Genomic DNA, 20,729 nt, shown 5'->3' with positions numbered 1-20,729 from the left:
TCGAAGATAACAGACATTCGCGCACCCAGAAACGACGCGGAATAAATCCAAACTCCCACGAGCTAGGCCCGAAACGAGATTCGGCGAAAATTCAGCAGCAAGCGTTTTGACGAGCGATAAATTCCGGGCGAGCAGACGTTTAATTATAAATTTATAAAAGGACAAAGAGCAAACTGAAAAGTTTCATCCGTGCGCCGAATTTTCGAGCAGTGACAAACCGGCCGTTGCCGTTTTTGCGCATACCGACAAAATTAATTGTTCGACGCTTTCCCGCAGCATCCGAAAAAAAAACGGCAATATTTCACTCACGGCCAGTCCTGTACGTAGCCGCGGTCAAGCTGTTGTACATTATTTTGGATGCGGCGCGGCGCAAAGGAGCCGCCGCAATATGAGAACTTAATATCGGGGACCTACAACTTTCCCCGAGTTCCGCAAGAAATTTTCGATTCGTCAAGGGAAAATCCCATCGCGAAAACGGTCGGTACACGTCCGGTCGGCATACTAATGCGGATTTTCGGTCATGTCGGAGAGCGTAAAACTTGCGAAATGATTTTTCTTTCCAACTCCTCGAAATATCGGATTCGATACCGGCTGACATCGCCAGCGATATTGAGTTTCTGGGCCAAAAGGGAAACTTCCAAATTGGCGGAAATGAGAATATCGAAAAAACAGGAAAGGGGCCGCTCGGATATTTCCCCTCCTGAGCGGCGCTGGAAAATTGGGGCAGATTCGGATTTGCACAAAATCTAAGTCGTTCTATCTTTTCCTCTTCTATTATCTTATTTGTTCGAGTCACACTTTTTCATTTGAAAAAAAATCATTAGAAACAGGTCAGTAGGTTTGGAATATATTTCAATTACTTCTACTTTTAAAGTAATTTGTAACTGGCATTAGATACATATTAGCATTTAACGTTCTACAGTAGGTACAGCTGAATTCCCCAAAGTCTGTTCTGGGGCCCGATTCTCGAATGTGTAGGAATGCAATCCTATAGGAAAAAAATGACATTTCCCATGGAATTTTCAAATTCTGTATTCTCGAACTGAAGTATGGGAATATATTCCTTTACATTTCAGAGGAACTGCTTCCTATGGTTTTTTCTATGGGAATGAGCTGTTTCCAGTGGGAAAATTTGACGTTACAGGGTCGTTTGACGTTTATGTTCTCATTTCGACAGTTTCGCGAATCAATATTTTTCGGAATTCAAGATTAGGAACATATTAATTCATTGAATTTTTTGAAATGGACCTGGCTGGTCGCCTTCTACACATGGAACGAGCTGCGTTGCAAACTCCGTCACAATATCGGATTATCATAACAATCACCAAACATTTTTGAAATATTTTCTTCACAAACGTCGACAACAGAAAATATTCAAAGACACTTTCAACTCAGGGAGCTCCAAAATGAGACGTGCATGAGGAAAAGTAATCATCTCACCGTAACGACCATTTCGGGAATATTTCCTCTGAATTTGGATGTTACAGTTTTATATCGAACATTTTCTTTTTATCACATTTTATGATTATTTACCCCTTATCATGAAATATTCTTTTATATGTTTGAGAACAAAACAAACAGTAGAGAAAATTCAGCGTATATTATCATTGTAAACGAAATTATTATACAACAATTAACGAACAGGCTATGTGACAATAAAACAAGAATCTGAATAATAAATAATTAAACTCAACAAGAAATAACATTTCAACAAACTAATCTGAAAACTTGATGCTGACTTAATAATATATGTACATATATAATTATTTAGTATATGCCTTTTCTTCGCCAATGACCTAAGTCTCTCAAGTCCTCAGACGCCTCCATTATTTCAATCAGAAGTTTTTTCTACTCCTTACTGATACTGGCCCCTCTTCGATATCTTTTATTTCCGTTTCTATCCATCTTTCTTCGCTGTCTTATGTATTATGAATAAGTAGTAATAAAAATATATCAAAACACTTTGAACACAATATTGAAGCAAAGATTTGATTGTCATGAAGTTTTCATTCATTGAGTTCAATGTCAAAATAATATAACCTCAGAACTACATAACAAGAATATGTTACATATTACCAACATAATTCACATCTTTTTCATTGGTGTATTCGTTAAAGGACAAGACACTATCATCGACAAACCTCACTCTGTCAATCCTATGGGAAAAACTATTCCATCGAGTTCGAGAATAGGTATCACGTCAAATTATTATTTCCTATGGGAACTGAAAGCATGGGATCATGTTCCTATAGGATCTAATTCCTACACATTCGAGAATCGGGACCCTGGTCATCAGTTGAAACATCCCTGTACCACGAGATAGAACTCTCTTTACGAAACAGCTCATACGAATTTTAAGTCCCTTTAAATTTTAATCTTCCTCTAGCCCTACTAAAAATGACTGTTAAGAAAACTTCATGCTTAAAAAAAATTTTAAAGGGATGAGATTTGTATGCAGGGGCGTTGTCCTACAAAAACAAAACACCTTTGGACAGCTTTCCGAGTGAGTTTCATTACTCAACATATTCTACTCCTAATTGGATACATTTATTACAGCGAACCTGCAACATCTCTAGACCTTTAAAAGAAATGTTTCTTCTTGCTCTCCAAACCAGACCCCAACAGCTTTTATTACTGCCTTGTTAGAAGCAAATTTACGACCTTTTAAACTTCATGATTACTCCATGCAATCCCAAAACACTGAAGCAAGAATTTTTCCAGCAGATTTTTGGACACGAAACTTCTTAGGTCTTGGAGAACCAGAGTGTCGCCATTCTATCGATTGTTGCTTTGTTTCAGGATCGTTGAAATGTACCCAAGTCTCATCCATAGTAACAATTCGGTTTAAGAAGTCTACATCGTTTTCAAATCGAACACAGATCGAACGCGATGCTTCTACCCTTGCAAGCTTTTGGTCAACATTCAAACATTTGCTGATCCATTCTGCAGCAATTTTTCTCATGTCCAAATTGACGTGAACTATATGATGAACGCGTTCGTATGAAATATTCAGTGCTTCAGATATCCGTTTTAGCCCAATTCGACGGTCTGATAATGAAATCATGTCATGAAGTGCATCGATATTTTCGGGGACTGACACAGAATCTGGCCTTCCCGATCGATCATCATCTTCAATGGAAAATTTACCTCTTTTGAAGCTTGCAGTCCAATTTTTCACGGTCGCATACGAAGGACATTGATCATTGTATTAAGCATATCTTCGTTAATCTGCTTACCTCTTAACCCTTTCAATTACAGGTACTTGATGATGGCTAGATACTCCAATTTTTCGATTTTCACAAATTCGGCGGACATGGAACTGGTCTAAGCTAACTAGATATCAATACATCCTTGTTAGAAGGAAAATGATTATTTTGCAAATGGCAAAACCTCTTACAGAAATAACTGAAGGTTTTGAAATTCATCTTAAACTCTCTATACGACCATTGGTTGCTGTCGTAGATTAAAAAACTTTTTTCATAGCTCGTGTTCTCGAGATTACTTGAATATCGCTGAAGCTGAGGAATATGAAAGTTCAAATCCAATAACTAGACCCTTGGCGACACAATATCCTTCCTTCAAATCTGCAGTATTATAATTTTTGGCCTAATAAAATCAACTTAAAATTCGGATTTTCAGGGTATCTTCATTTTTCCACTCGTGTGCATACAGACACTTACTTTATGGAGCGATGATACTATCTGAATTCTGGCTGAAGCGCTTCCAAGGCTTTGCAGATGGAATCCTCTATCTCCTTCGGTAGATAGCTCAAATGGCAGAGCGGCTGACAGGCAATCAGGGGTCGTAGGTTCAAGTCTTGCTCGAGGAGAAATTCAATAATTGTGTGCATGCCGTTAAAAAATTCTCAAACTAAATTTATGTTTTCCTCCCCGTTTCAAACAGGCTGTATTCAATAGATACACATAAGGTCAAACATCAAGCAGTGCAGAAAAGACCGATCAATTCAAAATGGCCAACTCGGAGACGATGTTTACCCACTTTGCCCGTCCCACCCTTTCGCCGAACAGCCGCCTCTAATAAAACCATGAATGCAATATGTCGGCCAGAATTCGAAATCACTTTGCGTTTTCAATATCGGCTTCACCTCTCCCACGTAAAAGACGACCCCCCCCAGCCTCGCAGGGATGCGATCGTTTGAATCTTCGTGTGGACAAACAACATTGCAGAACCGAATAGACTTTCATATTGCGGAGTTTGATGGGAATCTAATCGGATATGGTCCGCATAAGTAATCTTTTGTCCTCGAAATTCGGGTCGGGAGTAAGACGACCCTAGTGTGCATAACTTTTTGCTTCGGGCACTCGGAAACCATGGAAGTCTGCCCTGTGCCGCACAGGCACAGCATCTTTGGGAAAGATGGTTTTGGAGAGAGAATTTCTATTAGCGTGAGTAGAAGAACAATTAAGAGGGGTCTACACCGTTTTAGTGGTCAGTTCAAAAAGAGAAAATGAATATCTCACGTCAGAAACCACTAATTTATATGGGATTTTCATTATAATTAATTCAATTCAATCAATTCTTCATCTCGGAAAGTCAGAAATTTTTTATTCGTCAGACTGAATACAACTCTATTTCAAAGATCCACAGATGTGTAGTGTCTCACGTTTAGCTAGTTATTCCGAAGTTAATTTTGTTTTTCCAGAGGCGGCACAGCTCATTATGAAAACTTATAATGGCGATATTCGGGGTAACTGAGCGCAGAGGGTAAGTGTGCACAGAGCGTATATCTCGATCTGTAATGTATGAAAGAGGAGTTCATTTGGGTGAAGCAAGGGCGCAGAATCGCCAAATTAGTTTTTCATAGGAGTGCGCCGTGCGACGTTTCGTTAACTTTTTATTTGCAATCAATCAAATTCAATAGTTTTCCTGTTAATTTTTAGCATCTCTGCAAATTCAGCCAGGTCCAAGTTCCGAGTCCAACAGTGTTAAACAATATTTTATTCGATCATGCGCATATTAATCTAAATATATGATAAAAAATTTTAGGTTCTCTTAGCTGCTCAACTCTATAAGAACGTCAATTCAAATTTTGGCTTATTGGGGAAAGTGTGCGCGGGTAAGTGTGCGCATAGATTCATTATATGGGCATTAGTTCAGTGAGGAATAAATTATGACATTGTTGATTTTCTTGATTAAGACTAGATCTATATTGTCCTATTTGTTCAGAAAAATATGAAGAGCCACCAACAGGGGAATGTATCAAGATCTTGTGTTCATCAGGAATGGTGGCACGAACAATAATGCAGTGCTTGTAAAAGGCGCTTCTGTATTGTCAATAAACAGCATTTCTCTAATATTTTAACATTTTGATGACATTATTTTGTAATTTGTTTTGATTGTGTGGTTCACTAAGCACTGCGTTCGCTTACCCCGTGAGGGTCCGCACACTTACCCGCAACGCGGGGCATGTGAACGCACTCCGACTTTCACTGTTAAATTTTTTTTGTCGGAAAAAAACCTTTTGTTTGTTTGCTTTTTGATGTTTTTTTTATAGATTAGAAAATTCTCTATCTTATGAATATGTTTTAATTTTCCTAGCTTCAACATTTGAAACAGGGTATGGCTTGAAAGGCAAAAGTGCGCACAGTTGTCCCGAATGACTCTACATATCTCTTTATCAGGGCCGAATCGAAAGAAATGGATTAGGAAAACACTGTTTCTTTTGACCTCAAGAATCAACTGTTAAAATATTTGTACGACTCAAAGACTCACCCTTTATAAACGAGTATTTCTTGTTGGTGATTTCGTGTTGGTGTGAATTTTTTTATTAACAATTTCATGTTCTTGAGTATTTAATGCTTTTGTTGTTTCCATCTATCAAAAATTGTTTGTTTTTCTAGCCCATCGAAAGAATCGGATTCATCACGTGTTCATTTTAGTGATGATAGATCTCAATTCGATTCATTTGAATCCGCAGGTCATTAGTTTCTGAAATCTATTTTTCACCAGAACAATAAAATCGGATTTTTAGATATTAGATATATATCGGAGATTCATAGAGGCAGCTTAAGTTCAATTTAACTGATTTCCACAAATCAAGCAATTGATTGATGGTTCCACATCGATTCGTATTCAAATAAAATTACGTTTGAACGATTCAACAGATAATTACTGCAACAAATTATGATATATGAACATTAATTCGATGATTTTGAAATTGCTGAATTTCCGGAATGGTGAATGTATTGAAATCATTAACAATCTGATTAATACCTTCTATTTCATCATCACACAGACCAAGATTTCAGATTTTTGCAAGGAACATTCGAAAATTTTCTACGTCTGTTGAATAATTCACATTTTCTTATACCAACAGTAAAAATTCGATCGTCCCAAACATCGCTCTAAATTCGCCGGAAAAATACAACGAGCTTTACCGGGCATTTTCCCTTTGTAACCTGACCGCGCAAAGTGAATTTCACAATCACTAGATTGAGGCCCGCTCTCTCACCGGAAAAATGACTGAATAAATGATCTGCCCTGATTGAATGTTTTCAACGGGAGCGGAATGAATTTATTTTCCATTTTCTGAATTTTTAAGCCGATTCGACGGCTTTTCCATCGAATGACACCTGATTTTCATGGCTTTGAAGTATTCCTAGGCTTCATTAAAAACTCATTTAATCGGTAGCGAAATTCAATCACAAATCCATTGTTCCTGCTCATAATACATATTGATCATGCTGCTGTAGGCGCGCTGATAATGTTTTCACAGTGGCATGGGGTAGATTGGGTATTATTACAAATAGCAATTTTTTTCCTTATACCTATAGTTTTGAAAGGGAGTTTTTGAATATTTCAGAGCCCGTATTGATCGGATACATACGAGGATGTATTGATATCTAGTTAGCCTACACCAGTTTCATGTATAAAAAAAAATATTGCGTTACCATAGCAACACACAATAACTCATTAGAAGTGTCAGTGTGAAGTTTGAGGTCAAAAATGTAAACCAGAGCTACGCAATAAATTAAGAAAAAGAAGAAGAATTTTAGTATCGAGCCATCATTAAGTGCCTGTATTTAAAGGGGTTAAGAGGTAAGCAGATTTACGAAGATATGCTTAATACCCTTGTTGATCAATGTCCTTCGTATTCCACCATGAAAAATTGGACTGCAAGCTTTAAAAGAGGTTAATTTTCCATTGAAGATGATGACCGATCGGGAAGGCCAGTTTCTGTGTCAGTCCCCGAAAATATCGATGCAGTTCATGACATGATTTTATCAGACCGTCGAATTGGGCTAACACGGATATCTGAACCACTGATTATTTCATACGAACGCGTTCATCATATAGTTCACGTCAATTTGGATATGAGAAAAATTGCTGCAAAATGGATCTGCAAATGTTTGAATGTTGACCAAAAGCGTGCAAGGGTAGAAGCATCGCGTTCGATCTGTGCTCGATTTGAAAACGATGTAGACTTCTTGAACAGAATTGTTATTATGGATGAGCCTAGGGTACATTTCTACCATCCAGAAACAAAGCAACACTCGATGGAATGGCGACACTCTAGTTCTCCAAGACCTAAGAAGTTTCATGTGTAAACATCTGCTGGAAAAGTGTTTTGGGATTGCCATAGAGTAATCATGATTGATTTTTTCGATAAGGGTAGAACAATAACTGGATCAATAACAATACTATTCGAAATGACTGAACACTCTACTGGAAAAATTCAAAGAGAAAAGACGCGAAAAGCTACCCAAAGATGTTTTGTTTTTGCAGGACAACGCTCCTGCATACAAATCTCGTGCTGCCATGCAAAAAATTCGTGATTTAGATTTTGAAATACTAGAACACCCTCCTTATTCACCAGATTTGGCTCCTCTGACTATCACCTCTTTCCTCAACTGAAAAAAAAGTTTGAAAGGTAGTATATTTTCTTCCAACGAGGAGGTAATAAAAGCTGTTGATGTCTGGTTTGCAGAGCAAGAAAAAACATTCTTTTTGAAAGGTCTAAAGACGTGTCAGGTTCGCTGTAATAAATGTATTCAACTAAGAGGAGAATATGTTGAGTTATAAAATATTTTCACATTGAAATTTTGTTTGGTTCTAATAGTAGGCTGAGAATTCTTCAATATATCCTCGTAAAACGCAAAATTATGTACCCAATTTAAACCTTGGAGTATGCCTTTTGGCTCCATTGTAAACGGTTGCAAAAAAATCAGTTAGATAGTAGTTATTAATTCGATATTTCCCTCAACATGTTTTCTCCCAAATTATTGTATCTATAATTAATACTAGTGACATTCTGAGAGACTAAATTAGGTGATTAAGCACTCAATTATTTAATTGCCGTTTCACAGACATATTACAACCTTGTGTATGTTCAAGATCGAAATCGTTACCTTCGTTTCCATAGAGAGGAGAAAAAATTTGGCGTGTGTGCTCTACCAGCAGTTAATCAGTGTTCCTATGAAAATCATTTTACCGGAAATTAAAACACAAACAGAGATCACGGAACGAGCTCATTTGGAACGTTTTTTATGGGTCATGATTACGCGGAGTGAAATTAAAGTTTGATATGCGTGCGGCAAAATTAATTTTCGGGATTGTTTTGTTGTTTTTGGCAAGTTTTCAGACTTCTTAATCGCTCGAAGAGGGAAGTGAGTAAGCAGTTACATCCTTCACGACCTTGCTGATAGTTTTCCTAAAAACGAAACGCTAAAGAATCAATAAATCTTCCAAATTTGTCGTCGTATCTATAAAAGTTTTCAGCATCAACAAAACGCAGCTCAGAAACGTTTCATTACGTCGAGAAATAGTTGAAAAATCGGGCGATCCAACGGAACATCATAATCGAATAAAGTGAATGAAACTCGAAACTTTCAATTGACTACAAATTCCATAGCTACCACCCCTTCGAATGCAGGCAGAGAAGTATCGACCCTGCTGCTGCAACATACGGTGAATGGATGCCATTCAGATGGGTTAAGTCAACATCGAAGGCGATGCATATCCAACTACGTATATAGCTGAAAATTTTAAAGGCACTTGTGAGATCGGTAACGAGCTGAACTTCAAAGCGGAGAGCTCGAGTAGCAGGTGCTTCCTTCCCGCGGTAAGAAATATTTGATGAAATTCATATTTCCCTGCATTTGCAGGCAAACATGCGTGAATACGTACACACGGAAACTTGGAATTATCTGCGTCACACGAACCTCGATGTGCCGTGGATGATTCGTGAGTTTTCCGGGGATTAAATGACGAGAGATATCCACTAGAATTTGTCAAGCTGGAATTAACCGAGTTTTCTCCCGGTTTTCTGTGTTTGCTGGAAAAACGACATTAATGGCACATTCTGTAAACAAACTACTAATCTCTCAAGATTTGCTATTGATTGTTCTACTGGCCCAATAGAAAAATCTGGCCCATGTGCACTTTTCGTTTTTCATCAGCGTGTGCGTGTGCCCGGAACTTCAATATGCAGACGACTGCGCACTTACCGCTTATACGAAACTTTAGGCCTTACGCCTTAGATTCAATATTGACAAAACCAATATCCTGATAAGTCGCCAGAAAGCCTTCAAACAGATAGCAGCCTGGAGGATGAATTTCTAGAACAGGTCGAGCAGTTCAAATACTTGGGAAGCTTCATAAATACTAGGGCTAACCTGGACACGGAAATACAAAACCGTATCAATTCGGCATCACCGGCATTCTGGATGCTGAAGAACAGAGTGTTTCAAAATCATGACCTCAATCTAAAGACCAAGACAGCTGTTTACAAAGAGGTGCTTCTGCCAATACTTCTTTACGGAAGCGAAAGCTGGACGCCCTATAGGTGACATATCAAACAGCTTGAACAAACGCAACAACGTCATCTAAGACAAATAATGACATCAGATGGTTCCACAAGTTTTCAAATTCAGAAGTCTTGCAGCTTGCGAGTTGTATAACAATTGAGACTCAAGTAACGAGGGGCCGGACTCAGATAGAGCGGCCACATTCTGAGGATGCAAGACACAAGACTCCCCAAAATAGCTCTGTATGGCGAATTTACAGAGGGAGCTCGGAAACCAGGAGGCCAGTATGAGTGGTTTAAGAATATACTGCTTCAATCCTCAAAGTTAGTTAATGCCAATCATAACTGGGAACAACTAGCGCTAGATAGATAACAGTGGAGATCTTTGGTCCACAGTTATAATGGAGACTCGAGAAGAATACAGCGGCGGCGACTGGTTGGTGACTATCAATACCTGGAGTGTGGAAGGATCTGTAACGATTCAAACAAGGAAAGAACCTCTCTTAATTCTTTTGTCTAACCTGGAACAGTAGGGGAGACTGGGGAGGGTTGATACGTTTATTGGAATTTTTATTCTGGAAACTGAATTATATGAAGAAGCAGGACTTTTCTTATATTATATAATTCTTCAATTAATCGTTCAACAAAATAAATATAGAAGTCGCAAAACATAAACATCTCCTTCTGTACAGAACGTTGAACACAAAAACATGCAAACTGTCTCAAGCCTCCCCACATATGGGAGGATTGAGACGATGTACTGGGAGAGTAATCGAGAGGATTATTCAGCTCAGTAGGTAGGTCAGCAATGATACTGTCTTGCTTTGGTCCTATAGGTGTAGAAAAATCAGGAAATTGTCACTTAGTCACTTCCACACAAGAAAAGTCGGCCTCGTTAAATACATGGGGATTGCACGGTTTTTAAAAATCCCTTTGATATGTTGGATGGTGAAGACGCCTTCATGTAGGCCTATCCAACTAGCTACGGAATATTTTTTGAAGATTATACATGCATCAGGCCTCCCCACGACAAATGTCTCAAACCTCCCTGAAAGCAATTTTTAAAGTGATTTATGTTTTCATCTTATACCCATATATTTTGAAAAGCGAATAAAACTGTAAATTGAGTAGTTTTATGCATATTTCCCGTGAAATGTTTGTTTATGCCGAAGAATTAATGCATGATCATAAAACCCTTAGGTAACTTGAGTAAAAACTTACAATTTCTCACCTCGAAACACTCTTTGTTGAATATTTCACAAACAAACTACTGTTAGCCTTACAGATTAATGTCACGCAATGCCCTCTGCCAAAGAATGCTGTTCACTAGTATAACACTTTTGAAAACGGCTACAGACCGCGGATATAAGCCTGTATCAAGCCTCCCCATGTATCAATGCTCCCTAGTCTCCCCTATTTGATTTCTTAAAGAGAGGAGCCAAAAACCTACGAAATGTCAAAAGCAGACAACTGACGCATGAAAAATGACAGAACGTTTTTGTGAGAAAACAGAAAATCGAGTTTCTGCCGATAAAAACTGTCCATGAGTAGATAGAATGCTCCAACTCATTCTTCTTCCGAAATAATGAGTTATCACCGCCATAAACCCACTTTTCGTGAGCTCATACTACAAAATTTTTTAATGGGGGTAACTAAGTAGAAGTCGGGGAATAAGGATCGAAGCCAGTGAAGCGAATCCCCGCCATATATAAGGTTTATGCGCCGAGATCCTCTCCATTCCAACATTTTTGCCAGAAATTTACATATCCATTATTCAGAAATGGCTCGGTGGATGTTTCGGATACAATGAGATGGAAATCTTACAAACTGCTTAAACTTTCGGAGACGTGAGGAAATTTCAACAAATGCGTATATGTTACGCATTCGGATCTCGGCTGTGACTTATTGAGTTTCGAGGATTGAGAACGTATGCCGGCTGACTTCATTCGGAAATTGTTTTCCAGAAATATACCGGGCGTATCTCAGCGATAGTATGGCGTCGGACATGCAAGTATCGTTTCATAAAGGGTTGAGTTAGATCAGATTATATAAGAAAGGCAATAAGGTCATTCAAACCTCACAAACACCTTAAGTTGGTGAAATCTATTTTGCAACCCTGCCTATTTCCAGTCAGGCAGTGCTTCACTTCCTTCTTGTGTGCTACATCTACCACTTGTTATGGTTTTAAGAGCCAAATTGGCGTGGCAACATTTGTAGGATTCACAATCGCAAACCAGGTATTCAGCTACACTTTTCCTCAGTTTTAGTTAGCTGAGTAAGAGAACCTTTTTGACCAAGCTCATCGAGTAGGTTAGGATTAACTTGGACTATCTTCGTTCTTTGAAAATCCTGCTCATTTGTTCCTACTTCTCAACCGCAATTGCTTGATGATCGATAAAACTCCGTGTAATAATTTCGCATGCCTCTCTTCAACAGCCCCGAGGATCCCGCGACCGAAGGAAATTCAAAAACAACACGCCTTACACGGCTCGGGGTTCCGCATAACACAACCCCCTCGTACTTTGCAAACTCACCCCTGTCGTACGCACCTTATGCAAACAGATATTGTCCGTCAGCCGTTTGCTTATGTACCTAGTGTGCGTGTGTTTGTATATACCTGCGCCTGATGCTTGTAACGTTGCTTCGTAATTTGAATGGGAGCAGGGATATAGTTGATCCCGGTAATAATAGTCAGGTCGGGTATTCTCTCTTGTTTGCTTTATGATTGTTAATCTTCGGATAGAAAGGTCTTCCAAGAGGTTTGTCTTCTTGCATGCATCGTTTCGAATGCGTTTCAGAGAAATGGGTCGAATATGGGGGCGACAAGATAATAAACTGTATGAGGGTTGAAGGAGAAGTAAAAGGGCAATTTGTGGATCGAAGAAATAAGTTTATGAAAATTTTAGGTCTGCATTTCGAAAGTCGGACTTCGGCAGTTTTAGGCGACCAAGATTCACGTTGATTCGGCCAGGATAAAATTTCTGCACCTTGTTCTCTAGAACGAATCCATCGATCCCATCGCACCCTGTATATTCAGGCACAGCATTCCATGAGCGTCCAAGAATATGCAAGTTTTTGATTGCTTTAAACGATTTTCACCGGCTGCTGTCCACTCAGCTGACAATATTTTTTATTCTGGCTGCTGTTTTGTGGAAATTTTTTCATATTTTCTGGAATAACTGCCTGTTCGTCCGCGTTCAAATTCAACCTATCAGTTAATTATAGTTGAAGAGTAGGTTTGTCTCTCAAAAACAGTGTTTGTTCGGCACACGAAATTGCTTTCTATTCATTGTCACGAGAGTAACGAAACTGGGATCTCTGAAACGACCTCGGAAACGACTGTAGCCTCTAAACTAACGTTGAATATGTCATGAAATTTTGACTGTACTGTTTGTAGGTCAGTATTACCCAGAAATCAAATAGGTCTGTCAGAAATGTTGCCATATTAGTGTTAGACCTGGGACTTAGGTATTCTAACTTTGTTTACCTCTAGAGAATTTTCAAAACATCGGGGATCCTAACCTAAAGTTCGAACTTTGCTCTACAAGAAAATCAGCATTCGGTTGATTGTTCCCATGATTACGGTAACGAACATTCCAATGTCGCCGAAGACTATCACCTGAATAAGCAAGGAAGCCGTCCCATATTTCTTCCCGGAACAAAAAAAATAAATTAGCTCCTCCGAAACCAGAGCCGTCCAAATCTTCCTGCCGCCCCCTAATTCATCAAACATTAGAATTATTCAAGCTTTAATTTTCGTTCCGCATCTCCGCAGCCCCCTTTGTCGGATGGATCCGAATTAATTATTTATACAAATTATCTGTCTGCCTCTGGAAGTAGTATCTGAATCTGAGGCCAAAGACGGGCTCTTGTTGATGTTTGCTTTTTGTGTCTTTGTCTTTTTCCATTTCCGTCCGTTTCCGCATGGAAAAGACCGGCCCGGAATATTCATAGTTTTCTACTTTAATCCGGGGGTGGGGAGGTGGTGGAACGGTTATTAATGACTTCGGATTATACGCATTTGAATATGCTTCAGCGTAATTTTTCGCCAGTTGCTGTCGACTTCCGCCGTGTGAAATTAGATCCGTCAACGGTACTCGTTTTCACGAAGATTAAATAAAAAATAGGGAATACGATAAATTCTTTATAACTGCCCTCCTTTATTTGGCTTCTTTAGATACATTTTCTCGAGATTTTCCTGAATTTAATTCATTAAAAACCCCAAAACCCCCCCTTTTTTGAGATGTATTTTTGTCCAGCATAACTAAAGCTTGCCTCTTCATGGAGGAAAAATATATAATAATGAAATCAACATTTATATATACTCCATTCACTTTTATTTTAGCACTCGGTTGGCCATGAAAATTTGACACATTTCACTCTGTATAGTACGAAAATGTGGGGTTATGACGCTTGTCAAAACATTTTTGGGTTTCAAATCAACGCTATGTTGCCCGTTCTACGTGAAAGTTTCTGTTATTACGTATTTTATCAAAATGTCGAATCTCTTCGGAAAATATGTGACGAACATAATTGAAGTTTATACAAACTGATTGAAGGCATACCAAATCCAGTTATTTGCATGGAAAATACAGGAGATCAGTATAATATCATAATATGCACTAGCTTGAGGAGAGTGAATGTTCGTTATCTTTTTGGGCTAAAGTTTGAATACGTTACATCAGTTGTAGATTTCAAAAATATTACCCCGAAGATGAAATGCATATGATGCAGTGGTTGGGAATGGATATCTCCCGAAGGAATTAACAGATAATAACAAGAATGTTAAATTCTTCAACAAAAATCTTCTTGCATCAATATAAGTAAAATGAATTAAAGGAAGTTTCAAGTCAAGATGAACTTCACCTTTGAACAAAAGTTTCACATGAATAAACAATTAACATAGGACAACTGACGCGTATTTGTGGCTGTTCATCTTAATATATCGATATAATAATGATAATTAGGTATTTATTGGTACCTTAATACATTTACAATGTATAGGACAAGTCAAATGAAAAATATTATAGAAAAATCAATTTTCGGGTACTTATTCTACGATGACATTCATCGAAAATCCTGTAGTAAACTTTTCGCATTAATTCACTCAAACATAACATTCTCAAACGTCACCACTTTTTTGGTACTCCCAATAGAAGGAAATTCTTTGTCATCCTCGAGGTCATCCTCTTCATTCACAATCTTTCTGATTTTGGAAATATTCTGCTGAAATATGGGTCGTTTAGATTCAGATGAAACATTATATAAATTCTCTTACATTGAATATGTTCGCTACCGTCTGACGTATTGGGGATTTTAGAATATCAGTGAATAACTATTTGAATGAGCGGACCTGAATTCTAAATAGCACTTTTTGAAACCCTGTTTCTTTTTTCAATCACTTTCGGCATTTTCGTAATAAAAATTGATTTACGTTGTGGCAACGTCGTTATGACATTAACGACATTTCATGAGTGCCAACGTTACTCCGTTCTAGATACAAAAACTTGAGAAAATTATTTCATGGCCAACCGACTGCAAAAATAAATGTGAATGAAGTATATGTGTATAAGATGTCTGGACTATACTTCATGATTCTTGAACGCTTTCTATACAGACAGAAACATGAATTCCACAATTAGTAGCTTCATACCTATATCTCGTGAAATTAATATACAAACATCATCCATTATGATCACCCAACATCAAACATTCATCCCGCCGATCAGCTGCATCGAGAAAAGAAAATGGTAAAACATTTCCCAAATTGTCTGTCGTTTCGGAATCCATAATGTTTATCGTTCAGATAATAGCTTCACGAATGGTCCTGCGAATGATGATCAGAGCGCATAAAAATAGATTAAATGCGTGTCCGTTGACTGCAATTAGCTCGCAGCTTATTGAACGCCAGATGCAGAACGGATAAAATCGATCGGTTGCTTATCGAATTCGGTTCTGATGGGGAGAAATGAAATATATGGTGAATATAACAGAAGCTGATCAAATATCACGGGGATGTTTTTTCGAGATTCAGAAGGAATATTAGCCTTTCCCTCAAAAGTGGAGGGAGGGATTTTTTCAAAGGTCAGTTCAGCCACAGTCCGAATGGTGCAAATTTCAGTCTCTGTTAGGAGTATTTTGATTTTCCTCATAATAAAATTAGATTCAATAACGTTTTGTTAATATTCTTCAGTTCAAGCTTAACGTTAGCTTTATAAAGATAATATGTCATTCGCTGCTAGCTATATAGAGAATTGTTGAAAATTCTGGAAGCAGGCACATCAAGTATAGGCAATACCTACAGCAAATAAATGATTCTTTGTCATGTTTTATCTGCAAGCCTCGCTACAAGCTTATTAGGAAAAAGTTTGATTAGTTTGTAACCTCGATAAATGGAATCATAAGTTGGGCCTTCAAGTTACTGTGATTCAATACCTCTGGAATTCTTTTCATGGGAATATTTCGAGTCGCTGGTCTATGTCAACAAACCTGGAATTAGATAGGTTCATCTGCAAATCGATTTTTCATTTTTTTTCCTAGAAACCAGAGAACTAAAAATAATGAAATTTAGTACACATCCTAATGGAGCGGGAAAGCAAATGAAAAAATTTTGGTGGCCTTACCCTATAATTGCAAGGGGTAAAAATATTTTTCAACAGGAACTGGAATTATCTTCGAACTTTAATTTTAACATGTAGCATATCATGCTGACATTATAGGAAAACACCACCAAGCTCTTTTCATTTTTCTCATACAATGTATGCTCATTTCTAGTAGTTTTTTGATTGCTCTTCTGGTGCCAATTTTAGGGTGCTAAAATTAGGAAGGAGCAGCTCAAAACATTTTTTTATGAAAGATCCACACTATTTTGTGACCCCTTGAGATCTTTGAAACTATTGACCTATTGTCTTAATTTTCATGAAGGCATATTCATGATGCTGTGTACTGGGCTCATTGGCCAACATGTGATATCAAATCTAGATGTCCCATTGACTTTGCATTTTTTCTAAGGATATACAAGCCTGTCTTTGTTTAACTGTTATTATTCAGCAATAAACAACGTTCTATGTTTCCTGCTATATTTCCGAAATTGAAATGGTAATCCATAATAGTATTCCAGGCGATTATAGGTCGTAAATAACATCTTGCACATTGAACAATCCAAAATCAAAACAGATCGTCCAACGTTTTGGCGATAATTCTTCTCGAAGTAGAAGGTTATGATAACGAGTCACACGAAGTAAGCTGAATACTTCATACTCGTGAGAAATCAACATCATTAAGCTCATTTTACAAAATCGGATATATAACCATGCTGTATGACAGATTCCCCCACGTTATCTTCATAAATCACTCCAGCAACCAGCTGAAGCAGCTACAGCTGGCTGCCCAACTTCCCACCAATGTCCCTTAATGACCAGTGGGTACTCACCTAACTGGACGAACATCTTTGGCCTGGTGTTCTCCTGCCACGCAGCCAGACACAGCTCGACGATGCACGCTGCAGCGAAAACAATAAATCCCTTCATGTCTCCAATCCGCGTCCACTAAAACAGCATAACCCGAACACCGGCAAAATCGGTCGCGAAAAAAAAAATCGTCCCAGAATCAATCCGATCCTCCTTCCATCACAATCTACCACACTTCATCCCCAAATGCACAGCGAACAGTCACCGGGAGAAAAAACGGCACACGTATTATTTCTGTTCTAAGGGTTGCAACAACAAGCCAGCTCAATAAGGGACGCCTCACGACGACTGGAGAGGGAAACGTCACGAACGTCGCGGTGCCGGTGTCAGCTGACCTCCCCCCTTCCTTCTCGCGGGTGCGACAGTGGCGCCGGGGACCTGCAACGGGCGTTTCTGAAACAAGAAGAACAGAGGAAGCCATGAGAGCGTGAAGAGTAATTATTCGAATACACAAGAGGGCCGCTTGTAATAGGAACTCTACCACGGCATAATTTCTGGCTATGATCGGTGGTACATTAGAGAGAGAATCAGTCTCTCCCTGGATTTGAAGTGCGCTTGTTTATGCTTATTGGGTATTTCGGATTTTATCGGGCCATGACGCAAAAAATAGCTTGCCTACGATTATTTATCGGTTCAAATCCAAATCATTTCAGCAAGTCTGAGCATATGGAGATGTTTTAACAGTTATTTCATAACAATAACATATACGTGACTAAGTATTTCAACATTTCTCTTCCCGAAGTACCTACATCAGCCCTTGAACACTCTATTATGGTCAATGTAATCAGCGAATGAAAGATAAAAAGATATTTTATGAATTCATTGATATCCTTATCGAATAACCCATAATAGTGCATCAAATTATGTATTCATAAATAAATAAATAAATAAATAAATTATGTATTCATAATAAACTGTCATCAGCTGACGTAATAATTTTCTGTTTAATTCAGAGTCCATTGTTGACTTGATACCATGTTCCTTCTATTTTTATTTTTAATTATTACGTTTCATCATTTACTTAGTGTTAGCAACTTTCTCAGTTTTGTGGCACACGCAATGAAGCCTCTTCTTACTAGAAAACATGCAGAAACCTACTAAGGTTTCCTGTTTTTGTTGATGATAATAGTAGTAATTTGAAAACTTTGAAAAATGGTCTTCCACAAGGATCAGTTTTAGCACTTCTTCTTTTCGATTTATATCTGTGTGATATCCCTACTGCTTCTGAGAAATTTATAAACGCTGATGATGTTGGATCATTTCGTTGACTAATTCGAGATCGTTAATTACGACTATGCAATTAAATTTTTTTAAGATCAGTATTTTAGGAAAAAAATCACTTTTAGTCGAAAATTTCGAAAAAATTGGTCAACTTTGAGGAGCAGTAGCAGCCAGAAAAAAAGACATATGCTGAGTTTGTTGGTGATAGACCTTTGCGAATGAAAAATTCCAATTTTCATTCATCTATCGCCAACAGTTTCGATTTTATGATTATTTCCGCGAAAGTCCAAATTTTCCAATTTTTCATCGACCATAACTTGAAAAATAAATTTTTAAAAAAATATCTGCTTGCATATTCGTTATCTTCGACCTCGAATTAGTCGACAGTATGAATTTGGTTGCGATCGAAGACCAAAAATATTTCTCAAAAAAATCGAATTTTTTCCATGCATATATGGAAAATTCGAAAAATTTTCGATCTTCCCAATTTACACCAAAACCGAAGTATTTACTAAATCGAGGGCGTAGATCACAAATATGCAAACAGAATTTTGCTGAAAGGATTAGTTTTGGAGTTATGGTCAATAGAAAATTCGAAATTTTGGACCTTCGCGAAAAAAAGCCTAAAATCTGAACTGTTCGCGGTAGGTGAATGAAAAATGGATTTTTCTATTCGCAAAGGATCAGTATATCACCAAAAAAATCAGCATATGTCCAGTGCCTCTTATCTGGCTGCTTCATCTCTTCAAAGTTGACCAATTTTTTCGAAATTTTTCACTTATTTCCTGAAATACCAATACTATGAAAAATCAAATTGCATATTCGTAATCTAAGACCTCGAGTTAGTCGAAAAAATGACCCGAGTCGATATAGTTCTAAAAATAAAAAAATTTTGGTTAGAATAATTTTGTCTGCTACCTCTCTACCAGCGCTCCACCATCGAAAAGTCCGAACAAAAAATTATTCATTTAGCTATATCGACCCGGGTCATTTTACTGACTAATCAGAGGTCGTAGATCAGGAATTTGCAAACAGATTTTTTCTAGGTTCAGTATTTTGTGAAATAAATCACTATGCTGTTCTTACTTCTTTGTGTCTTTTCTTTAATTATATGTGTAGGCATAGGGGCGGCAAAATCTGACGCTGGAATGAATTATGACTTCAATTCCACGGTGAGAACTAGTTGAAAGTGGGAGAAAACATCATGAACTGTTCCTACATTCTCGCATACAATGGCAGTTCTCGCGAGAATCGAAATTACGAAATTATGGGAACATTGTGGCAATCTTATACCAGAAGCACCTCATCTGGAGGACAGTGCATCCCCGCAAACGAATTATCGTTATCAATCACCAGGTTCAGATGGACACAAAGAAACTTCTTTTCAGCAGATTATCGAGTCTGTTCTCTATTGTGAAGCTTGACTGAACATTGAATAGCACTTGATATCCCCACTTTAACTTGAATAGGGGAATGATATCCAGCGGACTTTGTACTGAAATGCCTTTTTGCCCCCAGGGATCATTTTGCACTCCCCTGAGTAAGTTAGAACTCTCCTTATTTTTCTCCTTTCTGGGCCTTCTATTATACCGACGTCAAATTAAGTTGAAAATAAGTTGTATTTGGGGGTAATTCGGCTCGCTGATTCGAGCAGAAGGACCGAGCGAAGAACTTGCCCAGAAATAATTCCCTTCGAATAGAAAGACTCCAGAGGGAAGGGAACGAAACGTACTCCATCGGGGTGTCATTCTTTAGCTAAACCATTGTATAAAGACCACATAGTAGTGTAACGCTAAGGCATTGTATAAAGACCACATAGTAGTGTAACGCTAAGGGAACGAAGCTTTGACGGCGATAAAAGCTGAACCAGATGGCAGCACAGTGAATGAATCGTAAAAATCGTAAAAACAGCCGTTCTCGACAGGCCCGTACTTCCGTACTGATTCATACCAGTCAGTGCCGACGGATTATTTATCGATTTTACTAGAGACCCCACATAGGAATCTTACGAATGGAAACAGATAATTCGCTTGGCGGCTGTCGTAGGAATATGGATCGATAGATCAATTGATTGAAATAAAAGAACATGATAAAACGGTATAAAGAAGGTTATTTATTTTGTAAAATAGATAATTTTTCATTTTTCTTACCAGTGCTTTTTGTCGAACTTATAATGCTTTTACAATATTTATGCAATAGAGTTCTTATTAATAATTTTAAAATGAAATCTCTATGTTCAGCACAATTTTCTTGAAGTTTCCACTGTGGTAAAT

General features: G+C 38.0%; 1 protein-coding gene across 3 annotated transcripts in view; it reads right to left on the bottom strand.

The window, feature by feature from the left end:
• LOC123308731 (semaphorin-1A) overlaps nucleotides 1–20,729 on the bottom strand; it is a 322,740-nt gene that overhangs the window by 264,792 nt on the left and 37,219 nt on the right. For all 3 annotated transcript variants that reach the window (XM_044891524.1, XM_044891521.1, XM_044891523.1), the window contains exon 2: nucleotides 17,199–17,628. In XM_044891524.1, the coding sequence (XP_044747459.1) occupies nucleotides 17,199–17,295 (97 nt within the window). In that variant the 5' untranslated portion in view covers nucleotides 17,296–17,628. The remainder of the gene's footprint in view (nucleotides 1–17,198; nucleotides 17,629–20,729) is intronic.

The sequence above is a fragment of the Coccinella septempunctata genome, chromosome 2 (assembly GCF_907165205.1).
Source record: "Coccinella septempunctata chromosome 2, icCocSept1.1, whole genome shotgun sequence".
In the NCBI taxonomy this organism is placed as follows: Eukaryota; Metazoa; Arthropoda; class Insecta; order Coleoptera; family Coccinellidae; genus Coccinella; species Coccinella septempunctata.
This window is presented reverse-complemented; position numbering and strand designations above follow the sequence as displayed.